At 39.5% G+C, this 12,182-nt stretch overlaps 1 protein-coding gene across 1 annotated transcript in view; it reads right to left on the bottom strand.

Annotated features, from left to right (window-relative positions):
- Positions 1-12,182, bottom strand: part of LOC127639271 (membrane-associated guanylate kinase, WW and PDZ domain-containing protein 2-like) — a 321,578-nt gene that overhangs the window by 116,357 nt on the left and 193,039 nt on the right. The window contains exon 3 of the mRNA XM_052121194.1: positions 3,050-3,169. Within this exon, the coding sequence (XP_051977154.1) occupies positions 3,050-3,169 (120 nt within the window). The remainder of the gene's footprint in view (positions 1-3,049; positions 3,170-12,182) is intronic.

Raw genomic sequence — 12,182 nt, 5'->3', positions numbered from 1 at the left:
TAAACATTGCTTTTGTATATTAGATTTAAGAGCACTCTTAAAACCCTCTGTAAAAACTGCACATATCCCATTTATAAACCAGACACTATTCTATTAAAGAATCTCAGAGGTCTTTACAATGATAGTCACGATCTATAAAATTACAAAACAAACAACATGAAAATAAAACCACTGAGTTCAATACACGTTAAGGTCGATCAACTGCATTTGTGGTATAATGTTGAGTCCTACAAAAATAAAACTTTTTTATCCCCTTTTCTCCCAATTTGGAATGCCCAATTCCCACTACTTAGTAGGTCCTCGTGGTGGCGCGGTTACTCACTTCAGTCCGGGTGGCAGAGGACAAGTCTCAGTTGCCTCCGCTTCTGAGACAGTCAATCTGCACATCTTATCACATGGTTCATTGTGCATGACACTGCAGAGACACAACTTACCACGTGCCCCATTGAGAGCAAGAACCCCTAATCACGACCACGGGGAAGGTTACCCCATGTGACTCTACCCTCCATAGCAACCGGGCCAATTTGGTTGCTAAGGAGACCTGGCTGGAGTCACTACCTGGATTCAAACTTGTGGCACCAGAGATGGTAGTCAGCGTCAATACTCGCTGAGCTACCCAGGCCCCCACTGTCCCTCCTTTTCTTAAAAAAACTATAATATGGGTTAAAGTGAGGCACTTACCACTTTAACCAATTTGTATATATTAAAATACTCCAAAAAATAAAAATAAATAGCCGCAAGACATAAACACTATGCGTGTTAACATGATTTTTAAGTGCATACAAGTTATCTCTACTTTTGCAACTTTGTTGCCATGACGATGTAACACTGTAAACCCTGAATCAACCATAAAAATTACTGTATAGCTCAAATTATAAACAAGATTTAACAAAAGATTTAATGCAAGTGCCTTTATCAAATTATAAGCTTAAAATTTCTGCCCTTAAACCCTCAAAAAAACTTCCCCATTCACTTCCATTGTAAGTGCCTCAACGTAACCTCTTTTCTATTTATTTACTTATTTTTTTAGAAGAAAAGAAGGGGCGAGTCAAAATAATTTTTTGTGGTAATCAATGTTTTGCCACAAATTGAGCTTAACTTGAATCCGGAATATTCCTTTAATGTATTTCATGGAGATTTCTTCTGTCCCTTTTAGGTCATAGAAAAAGCTATACTTCACATAGTGGATGTAATCGGAGTGCTTAATAGATAAAGAGAGAGTAGAAGAGGGCTATTTATTCTAGGAATGGAGTTGTTGGACCTTTTAAGAGAAAAAAAAGGCTAAGCTCATGAGGCCGAGAAGCTCACATTCCCTTTAGGGTATTTTTATATCAGGTTGATAAATTAACTGCGGGTACTGCCAGATAGATGCTTTTCAACTGTAACATTTCAACTGCTTGATAGGGTGTTGTGGGTGGTGGTCAGGGCATTAATATGCAGTTGCTAAGTTGTTCTGTGTGTTTTATTGCATTAATTTTCTAGGGTTTTTTGGGTGATTGCTAGGCCATTGCTCTGTGGTTGCTTCTGGTCCACATTAAAAGAGCCCACCCCTAAATCTATCTCGTATTTTTACTTCTGTGTTGAACCTACAAGGTAAGCTATGGGTAGCTTCAGCGGTTACAACATAGCCAACGATGCACCCTGATACGTCTGGGCGGCGGGCAGGGCCGGATCATGATTCCGCACACCCAGCCCCTAATTGGGCTGATTAGCCCGAGAGGGATAAGGGCCAGCTGGAGACAGCAGTGCAACAGAGAGAGAGAGATTTACGGGCAGCTGCCAGACACCTGTGTGTGTGTGTGTTTGTCAGTTTGGTTCAATTTTATATTAAACTATTATTTATACTGTCAAGCCGGTTCTTGCCTCCTCCTTTCCATTAATCCCTTTACATCATCCCTCTCCAAAAATGTAATTACGACATGCATCAACGCAGAACCACAACAGCTGTGATTAGTCCGCTTTTGAGATCGTCCCACAGGATGATACAAATATATTTGAGGTAGCTTTGCATTTACTCCAAGATTATCTGGAGACAGGGCTATTAACAGGCCAGCCGGGGCCAATAGCCTCAGACCTCGATCCGCAAGACCAAAATCGATCTGCGTTCCCACCACCGAGCCAAAAGTCCCACAGCATTGCACTAAAACTCACCCTTAATACGTCACCTTGGTGCCAATGTCACACACCCCATCACACATTTCACAAGCAAGCTCAAGCTGACTTATCATGCTATCTAGAATATCTAATTTATATTGCTTATAAATATTAGCTAGCTAGCAAGGTAAGTTAGCATTGACAACCTGACAGTAACTTCCATGGTGTCCCGACTGGTCTCTCTCCTAACAGTGGGACGATGTCCTAGCGCACTGTCCATGATGTCAAACCATAGAAAGTTCTTTGGGCACCGCTTTGTCCATTGTGCATTTTAATTTGTGCTTGTCTGCAATTTTTTACCAAACCTGTCCCGTTGTGTGCTGGATATGCAACCTAGCAAGTCTGGCAAAACACTACCTTTGACACCTGCCTCAATCCCCAGTTGGCCTTGTTTGGCCCAAGGGTAGTCGGCAGTTGGTCCCGAGAAAGCCCAAAGGGGGCATGATGAAGCCCCGAATGTGACAGTGGGGATGCAACTGGCCCTGGCATGCACTAGCATGCCCTCAATTGGCCCGATAGTGGAAACGTGGCTATTGAGACACATGAAATTGAGCTTGAAATACTAGAATTATTTGCATTCATGCATTTGTATAGAGAATGTTTCACACCTTATGTCATCCGCACTAAACCATTTACATTTGAAACCTCCATTTTTAGTTTCCTAAAGTCATCGATTTCCGAATTATGCAATAATGGAGAGCGTTTTCTAAACACGGTGGGAGAAAAAGGCATTATGGATGAGAAGTTTAAACTTTGTTTATGTTCTAGTGAAGACATGGCTTTAAGGTTAGGTATTATTGCCACTAACGAGATATTGGTACAAAAAATATGTACTTGACATATATTGAATGATGAGTCTTGCTGATGCAACATGGCCAATGAGTTTTCACTTTACCTTCATAGGTTCCACTTTCCAGCAAAGCTCCACTTCTCTCCAATTCCACAAACTGCTCAATGGTCACAAAGTTGTAGTCTACTCCTGGAACTTCTCCTTCTTTAGGCTGCCTAGTTGTACCTGCACAGAAGAGAGAAAGAGAGACACGAGAGTTAGTTCAGGTCAGCGAGCCCCCAAAGGCTTTGAGCCATGGACTTAATCAGCAGCTGGAAAGCTCATCTATTGAAAAGTACTTTTTTTAACACAAAGCTCAACATGAGCCAAACAGAACAGGAGTAACTGGTTCACTTAATTTTTACATAAGAGTACCACATATGCTGTCTGACAGTCTGTCAGGTACATAAAAGGAGAAAGAAAAACACATTTATTTTGTTAAAGTTCAATTAAAGTTCTTTTGAGGGTGCAGATGAAAGTACTGACACAACCTCATCCATAGAGAAGAAAACATACAGCCCGGGACAAGCCTGACAAAATGTGTTTTTTTTACCAAGGATTCAATGCATCCTGCAACATCTCAGCATTGACAATTTCCCAGAGCTTGCTTTAATGTGCTTCATATTCTCAAAGTGGCTGGTAGCCATTTGTTTAATCCATGTTAACTAGCTTAACTGCTATCAATCTAATCAAATAGGAATTGCTGCTAAATACCCCTTACTGACTGTTTAAATGTTTGCGAGAATAAATGACATGTATGCACTTGTGGAAAGGGGTTAAATACTAAACTGAGGTGTTAATGTGTTCCTGTGTTTGAATGCTAGCAGTGCCAGAGTTTGTGCTAATTGCTGAAAGCAGAGAAAGCACCAGGGTATTTCTTAAGTTCACGTGTTAAGAGAACTCTCTGTAGGATTGCTAACAGCGAACACCTAAAAGACTGATTATCTAACATCACCCAACCCTTCCCAAACACACAAGTACGACACTCGCGTCCAAGTTTAAAAGACTAGCATTGACGGTTACCTGCATTTTTTGTTTGGATTTTGGTGTGCTTCACAAGAAAAACCATATGCCCATCTACCAGTCAGATTAGCACCAAACCAAGACATATTACCAGTCTGGAAGTTCATAAAAATTCATGCTTGTCTATGCAGTGTTATTATGGTTAACAAAAACAACATTATTTTATATATGTATTTATTTTACTTAATGTTAATTTATGAAAATACAATTGTCATTGTTAGTTAATAATGCATTAAATAGAGTTAAAATAAGTATACAATATAAAATGTGCATGGACTGATGGCCTTTATCCGCATATCAGTATCACTATTCGGTTACTCTACACATGCAATAAAGGTTTTCAACCCGACCTGAGTCCGATGGAACACTACAAACAGTTTTCAAGTACATGGCGAGTTAGGGGCTGTTCATGCATGCTTTTGTGTGTGTCTGCACTCTTTTTCAATTGTGTTTCTATGTAAACACACGCTGAATGGATATCTTCCATTGCGCAACATCTCACTGTTTTTTGGGGGTTTTTCCAGTGTCGGTCAAAGCACTTAAAATATGTATTTTACATTAGTTCAGAATATTATGTTGCCGGCAGTGACAGTTTGATTATTTCGTTTGATTTTAATGCGAGTGATTTTAACATTTGAAAATGTTATGTATTGTGCTATTTAGGTTCATACTCTAGCACACTGCTCACTTTATTTCCTGCTATTTTGAGTAGTGTTTGACCGAGTCGCAATGAATAAGAACAAACTAGAAGGCCCTGAGAAATGTGTCAGTGTTAAACATATTTAAATAATATCAGTTAACACAACTTTGTCAGCTCAAAATGCTAAAACTAAAATAAATAAATAACCTCCTGAGACCCTAGTGTGACTGTTCCATTTCCCTTTAAATTTGTAACAAGTAGCACCTACTGAACATGCACTTCTTTTTTTCTACAGCAAATCGTTTTCCTAAAAACTGATGTCCACATATGTGGACAGCGACACAAAGTTAAATAATACCAAGCTAAAGAAAGTCTGATTTATTTATTTAAATAAAATTGTTTATTATGTTTCCAGGCTAGTTGGTGTATTAGGAACAATGTGTATTAGGAAAACCACAAATAAAAAACTTAATCTGACTTGATTTAACTTGTATGTAATAATGTTTTTTCTTCTACTTTGGCAACAACATCTAACTTGTATTCTGCACTGTCAAACAAACAGACGATAGCAAGTGTTGAAGTATTTTATCAATCAGAAATTAGCATACATTATTCTGACTCAAAGTAATGTCCAGCATCATCCAATCACTGCCAACCATGTTAAAATAAGATTATACATTATACATTCTGAAACTATGTACCAAATACCATTGTCTCATGTCTGCCAAACATGTTGAGAGGTCCAACTATCAACTGCAACCTGAAACTAAACTTTTAGTCGGATTTTAGGAGTGAACGCACTAAGCTGGATAGAAAGTTAAAGGATGCTCCCTTGCTCCCTATTTAGTAAATGACTTAACCTCCAGTGTGCTGTCTTTCTGCACTGCTCTCAGAACAGCTCAAACTGCACCTTATTTTCATTCTAACTCCATAAATATGCTCTGAAAGCAACATTTTAAACTTTTAGATGAACTCATTGATTCTCAATGTGATAATGCACAATAAAAAGAAGACTTCTAAGAAAAAATTGCACTAAAGTCTTTGTTTTGCAATATATCACTCAAATAAAAAAATAAAAAAAATCATATCGAATTAAAATACAGTCTGTAATCTTTTGACTCAAACAGGTTTCAATGTAAAAACTGAATTAGGTTTCTAACCAGATGTTGTTTTGTTGCTGTTTCTTTAATAGACACACTCTGCTGTGGTCTGCACCATGTTGTTTTGTCACATGACTCCATATGTCAAAAGATTAACTCGACTGCACAGAGTCTTCTGAACTGAGAGTAGTTGGTTTAAATTAGTTAAAATTATGCACTCTGTATAGTGAATCCGCAACATCCATACATGTATACGTGTATGCAGGGTCACATGAGGATAAATATTCTGTGAATATAGATATAAAAACTAAACAGAAAATTCAAAAACATAATAACTCTCTGTCTAATCTAGTCTTTTCAGTAGGAGTAGAAAAGCCCCCCCAAAAAACATGAAAATTCTTCCCGATTTTATCATCCATTATCTGAACTACCAACTGCGAGTTCATTGCAATGCAATTTCAATTACAGCAGTTTAGAAACCACATCTGACAGCAGAGATTTCAACTCCACTGAAATGTCGCTGTGGAGTGATGTGGAGAATTCAATCAGGAATCATGCACAGTCATTTAGTTGTCACCAGTGTTTGAAATACACATCATCCCTCATCATTTATTACTGAATAACTACATATTGACAACAAGCCCAGGAGCTGGTGGCTTTCCGCCATGATAGCCTATCATTCAGAGTTATGATGTGCATGTAAATGATAGGTCAAAGTTAATAGGGGCCAATGGAATGTTTCCACTCTTGTGACCCCTGTCCATGCTGGGCTGAGGCCTGACAGAGGACTGTGCAAGATTGCCTCATCACTACAAAGAGATCTCACAATACCACCGGCTACCCAAGTGTGTAATAGCATAATGAAAAGAAAATGAATCCACTACGACCATTAAATCGCTTGCCAAAGTCATCTTAAAGCTCAATTTGTTGATAAATCCTACTTTAAATGAGAAAAGAAAATTTCTGGAAGATGAATCGATCCCCACACTAATGATTTCTCCTCGGGAGAGACAGCTACTTTAGAGATAGGGCTTTGTTGACGAGATGTTGCATCAATCTGTTTATTTTGAGCCAATACAAAGAGTCGCTCCAGATGCTCCCAGAGAATCTATATAGGATAAGTGGCTATAAAAATGGATGGATGGATGGATGGAGGAAATGATGGTCAAAATGTAGCTAGATGATGGAAGCAAACACAACACATCTCAGTTGTTTGCCGAAAAATAGTAGACATCATCAGAAATTGTTGGCTCTGACTGTGAAGGGGGGACCTTAATGCAGCAGACTGATCTCAAAGTACAATCTGAAAGAGTAAGTTGACTTTTTTGAAGCTAAAATCAGTCTGTGCTAACCAAAATTTTAAACACTGCCCCCAGTGGCCAAAGTGGTAAGAGTCATTGTGCGTATGGCCACATGTGAGCTCCATTTTCCAAAGGGAGATATCCACAAAGGGGAGACAAAAGTAAGTTTTGAAGTGGCTTGTTTTATCTAACCTAACCATCAGTGGATTCAAAATGTAATGTTGGGGGGAAAATATAACTTTCAAATAAAGCTCATCACAGATTACGCAAACTACTTGCAAATATACAAATTGCTTCCAGGTCTATTGGGAAGCACGCTTGACACGATTAAAAAATGTCTGATGGGAGATGGCGCTTGTCAGTGAGCCAGCATAATATGGCCAAACCTAGGGTACCGGAACTCTCAGGAACAACATGCCGACTTCATGTATGATAATGTTGATGCATCACAGTCCAGATATTAACCCTCATGCAATGGTCTGTCATTTTTGTTTACCAAAATCAATACAGTTTTTCAATAAAACTGGTTTCCTTTATCTGACGAGTAACTTGGTGACTTTTTGTCCATTTGATATCTGAACACACAAATAAATTGGAGTTCATTCGATATAAAAAGTTACACTTGCACTGTTCCCGGTCAAAAGTGACCGCCAGAGGAAATGAATTGGAAACACTAAAAATATGAGATTATATATTTTTTTTATTTTTATAATATAAAATCAAATAAAAAACAGCCACAATGCAGAAACACACGCACGCACGCACACACAAGCAGATGTAGTGAGACCATAACACCTGTACAATGCTGAACACACACACACACACACACACACACACACACACACAGAGAGAGAGAGAGAGAGAGAGATACAGATACACAGAAATAATTTTGCTAAATAAATGCTAAGTTTGCCATTGAAAAAGTTTATTCTTTTGTTTGACTGCACATTCATTTTCATTTTCTTGACATTTATATTGACTTACTGTATTGAGATATTGATACATGGTTTGAAATAAATGATAAGTGATTCTTTCTCTGTATGTGTCCTCTTTTTGTAACACCATGTTCAGGGTTGACTGTTATTAAAATGTGGCATTATTGCAAAAACTGACAAAAAATAACCCCCAAAAATCAAGCTAAATGCTAAAGACAAAAGTAGTCTTTGATCACGTTTAAATATATATATAAATGCAAAACTCATGACAAAATCTAGAAATCATCTTCTCTTCAAGCAGGGATCAATAAGTAGCTCTCTGCAGCCATCTTGTGTTTATACTTGGAATTTCATCTGGCTTCTATTTTTGTTTTTTTTAATGGACAGCACAGTTTGTTCCCTATCAAAAGCTACGCTTTGATGCTGTGCTGATTTAGCGCTTTGGGAATGTCTTTAGGAGTGACCAGCAGTGAATATGTTCAACTTTCATGAACTCGCAGGCGTGCCTGTATCCAGCTCGCGTTCTGTCATTTCGCCAATGTCTAACTATGTTTGGAGTGCGACGTGTTCTCCCTGTGAACATTTAACAAGTTTTTGGGGTTGATCGCGGTGTCTGCTGTCACTCCCGTGGGCATGTTGCATGCAAGACCTTTTTAGTGCTGGATGAACCCCACAAAGGGACTTCAACCACTGATGCATACGCTTCATCACTTCAGAGTAACGCGTGGTATTTTCTTGGTATTAGACCTCCTTGGTTCTGGCTTTCCTGCATGGATGTGTTTTTAAAATGTCAATTGGTATTATTAGTTGAATGCCACATAATGTATGATGGGCATACGGCATCTTATTCATTGTGAAACTGTGTTTTCTTAATGGCATGAATCATACTGAAGTCCTAGGCTTAAAATGCACGGACAGGGGCTGCCTGTCCAGACAGGGGTCTGACACCCGAAGAATGGACATTACATCCTCAGATTATGGAACAAATCTGGAGCAGGTTCGGCAGAGTGGAAGTGGATCTGTTCACTTTGAGTAAGATGTCGCACTGTCCCCTCTCGTTTTCTCTCTCGCCCCAGGCACCACTGGGCATCGATGCGCTGGTGCATCAGTGGCCGAGAGCATGTCTTCATGCATTTCTACAGATCAGTTTGCTGCACGCAGGTCTGCAGAGGGTTCGAGAGGATTAGGCACGGCTTCTGTTAGTGGTGCCGTATTGGCCATCTCAAGTATGTTTTTCAACTGTGGTTTCTCTCCTGGAAAAGATGCCTTGAGAAATTCCAATCAGAGCAGACATGTTGTCATTTGGCACCCTACACTGGACTTGTGGAAGTTATGGGTGTGGCCCATCAATGGGGCACTCTTTTGAATGATGGGTTATCCCCCGCTGTGGTTGATGCCATTCTAAATGCTAGAACTCCATCACCGAAGAGGCTATATACATTTAATTGGCATATTTTTGCTTCTTGCTGTACAGCGTGAAGTGAAAATCCAGTTCACAGCCCTGTCGGTACAGTGCTGGAATTTTTGCAAGAGCATATTGGGGCCAGGGTTGCCCTGGCAAAGCATAAAGTCAATGTTGCCGCTATAGCGGCTGACCATGCGCTTATCAATGGAGTCTCTTTTAGTAGACATTCTTTTGTCTCTTGCTTTTTGCACAGGATGCGCAGGCTTAGACCTTTTCACCCATCCATGTTTCTTTATGGGATTTATCTGTTGTTTAAGAGGTGACCTCGGGTGCTCCATTCGAGCCCTTGACAACAGTTAATGATAAGTTTGTAATTTTACTCGCGGACCATTATTTTCAGGATTTCTCTCCCCCATTTGAGTCGGAGGAGCATAAAAGGTTACATATGTTTGCCCAATTTGGGCGCTGTGTCAGAGCAGTTTTTGTGTGCTTTCATAGCCGCAACAGAGGTGTATTGTGTCCAAGCAAAGACTGTCTCATTGGCTTATTGATGCAATTTCTAGTGCTTACGAAGTGCGTGATTTACTTTTGCCTTTGGGTATTTGAGCCCATACTACGAGGAGCATGGCATCCTCATGGCCTTTGGATAGATGTGCGTCCTTGGAGTACATTTGTATGGTGGCAGAGAGGTCCACATAAATTTTTTTTTCATATTCTAGATGAGGGTTTGACTCCAGCTTCCCAGTTTCTCTCTATTGGAACAGGCGTAAATTCATAATTCCTTTTATTCAGACACTTTAGCTCACTTGTGCACCGATGTATGCTTGCCACATGGACTCAGACAGTTGGCAGCTACTGTTCACATGGTGTGAATGTATTTTGTTCCCATAGCGATCATAAAGGGAACATCTCGGTTACGTATGTAACCTTGGTTCCCTGAGAGTAATGAGATGCTGCGTAGCTGGCCATACTTTCTAGCAGCTGCAAAGGCTCGTGCCTTTTGCAGAAAATCGGACTCAATGGCGCGAAATTGAGTGCCTTAATGTAGCCCAGGACGTAGCTCCCTAGGGGTGCAATCAGTCAATAAATTGGTGTGATTGTACAAGGGCTTCAGACAACGTGACACTCAGACGGTGTCCCATAGTGATCATATGCAGCGTCTCATTCCCCTCAGGGAACCAAGGTTACATACGTAACTGAGACGTTTTCGTATCATGTGTTCGAATGGTGCATGTTCAGTTACAGACTAGAGTCTAACTGCTTGTGTTCCCAGAACTCAGTTGGTAGGTTATGGATTGTTAGATAATTTATTTTTAGATATCATTTGAGCTTTCACTTACTATTTTAGATCGGAATCAGTTTCATGACTAGGGTTTCTAGTCCAGTTGTTGACGGGACAGTTCAGTTTCGAGAAGCTATCACTCACGGTTTCGCAAAGATGGAAATCTGGCAACCATATATGGCTGATATAGTCTACTTTTTAAAGCCACCTGACATTGTGCATGCATGAATGGCTTTGGTTGTCGGGGAAATCACAGAGCCAGTGCGATGTAGGCAATCTCTTCACAACACTTCAGCCATACAGCTGAGTTAAACTAGTTGATGCTATTCAAAACACAAGCGCAAACATATGCGGTTTTGATGGACACTTCTCAAGGACAATAGAGATACTTGTTAAATAGATTAAACATCTTTTCCTAGGTCATTTCGAGTAGGAAGAGGTCATTCGGCGCATTCTGTCTATTGTAAAAAGTCAAAATTGCCAATGTTTTTCATCGGACAGCTATGATATACTGCAAAAAATTGTTATCAGAAGTTATATTTGTTAACATTAGTTAATACTCTATGACAGTGGCATAACATGAATCTTGCATTAGTATTCTATAAAAACATTCGTTTTTCTATAATTAATTAGACTAAATTAACATGTTAAATTGACAGCCTTATTTTTACATTTGAATGCACCATTGCAAAGCTTCTTGCTGTAGCTTGTTTCTAGTCACCTGGGAGAGCATTTAGCATGGTGTGCATGCAGAGCTGATAATAAACTTGAATATAATGACATTACCTAGAACCAAAAAATAAAAAAAAATGATTCCAAATAGTTTATCGAGCCCATCTCAAGAGTTTTTGTAATTAAGCTATGAATCAATTTAAATGTAATTCTGCAGCACTCAGGGAGAGCTTTCCAGTTTACCTCTCAAGGAAGACAAAAAAGTTTTTTCTTTCAACACAAGCGATATTGGGATGCAGCCATCTGCAAACAAGGCATACAGTAATGCAAACAGATTACTGCTTCTCAGTGTGGTGGGCAGCAAGCTATTTGTCCTCTAGTATCTTCCACAATGACTTGGAAGTGGAAGCATCTTCCTGTGTACAAAATGTACTTTACCTCTGTATCCCTTGCTGAGTGCAATGGGAAAGAAAAATTAAAACAAAAATACTGTCTGGAAATTGTCTTTGCACATTTGTTTGAGCAAGGGAGGTAGGCGAGAGGAATTTGGGCTTGGCGTTTCTTTGAAAACCTGGCGCGTGGGCTAAAAAATGGCACTGATGCCAAACCAACCTCATAAGGCATGTAACAAGAACAGTATGTGCATCATACTGATTAGGCTTCCAATGCATGGACTTGATAGAAGATCCTCTAAGTTATTGCATTATATTCTCCACAAAACCACTGCTCTTCTTGAGGTATCTCAGTGAATTCCGAATGCATAGTAAAAAAATGACACACACTTGAATATAGTAGGGCTGGGTAAAAATATAGTTCCCCCGTCTGTCGCTCACTTCGACGT

The sequence above is a fragment of the Xyrauchen texanus genome, chromosome 47 (assembly GCF_025860055.1).
Source record: "Xyrauchen texanus isolate HMW12.3.18 chromosome 47, RBS_HiC_50CHRs, whole genome shotgun sequence".
Taxonomy (NCBI): Eukaryota; Metazoa; Chordata; class Actinopteri; order Cypriniformes; family Catostomidae; genus Xyrauchen; species Xyrauchen texanus.
This window is presented reverse-complemented; position numbering and strand designations above follow the sequence as displayed.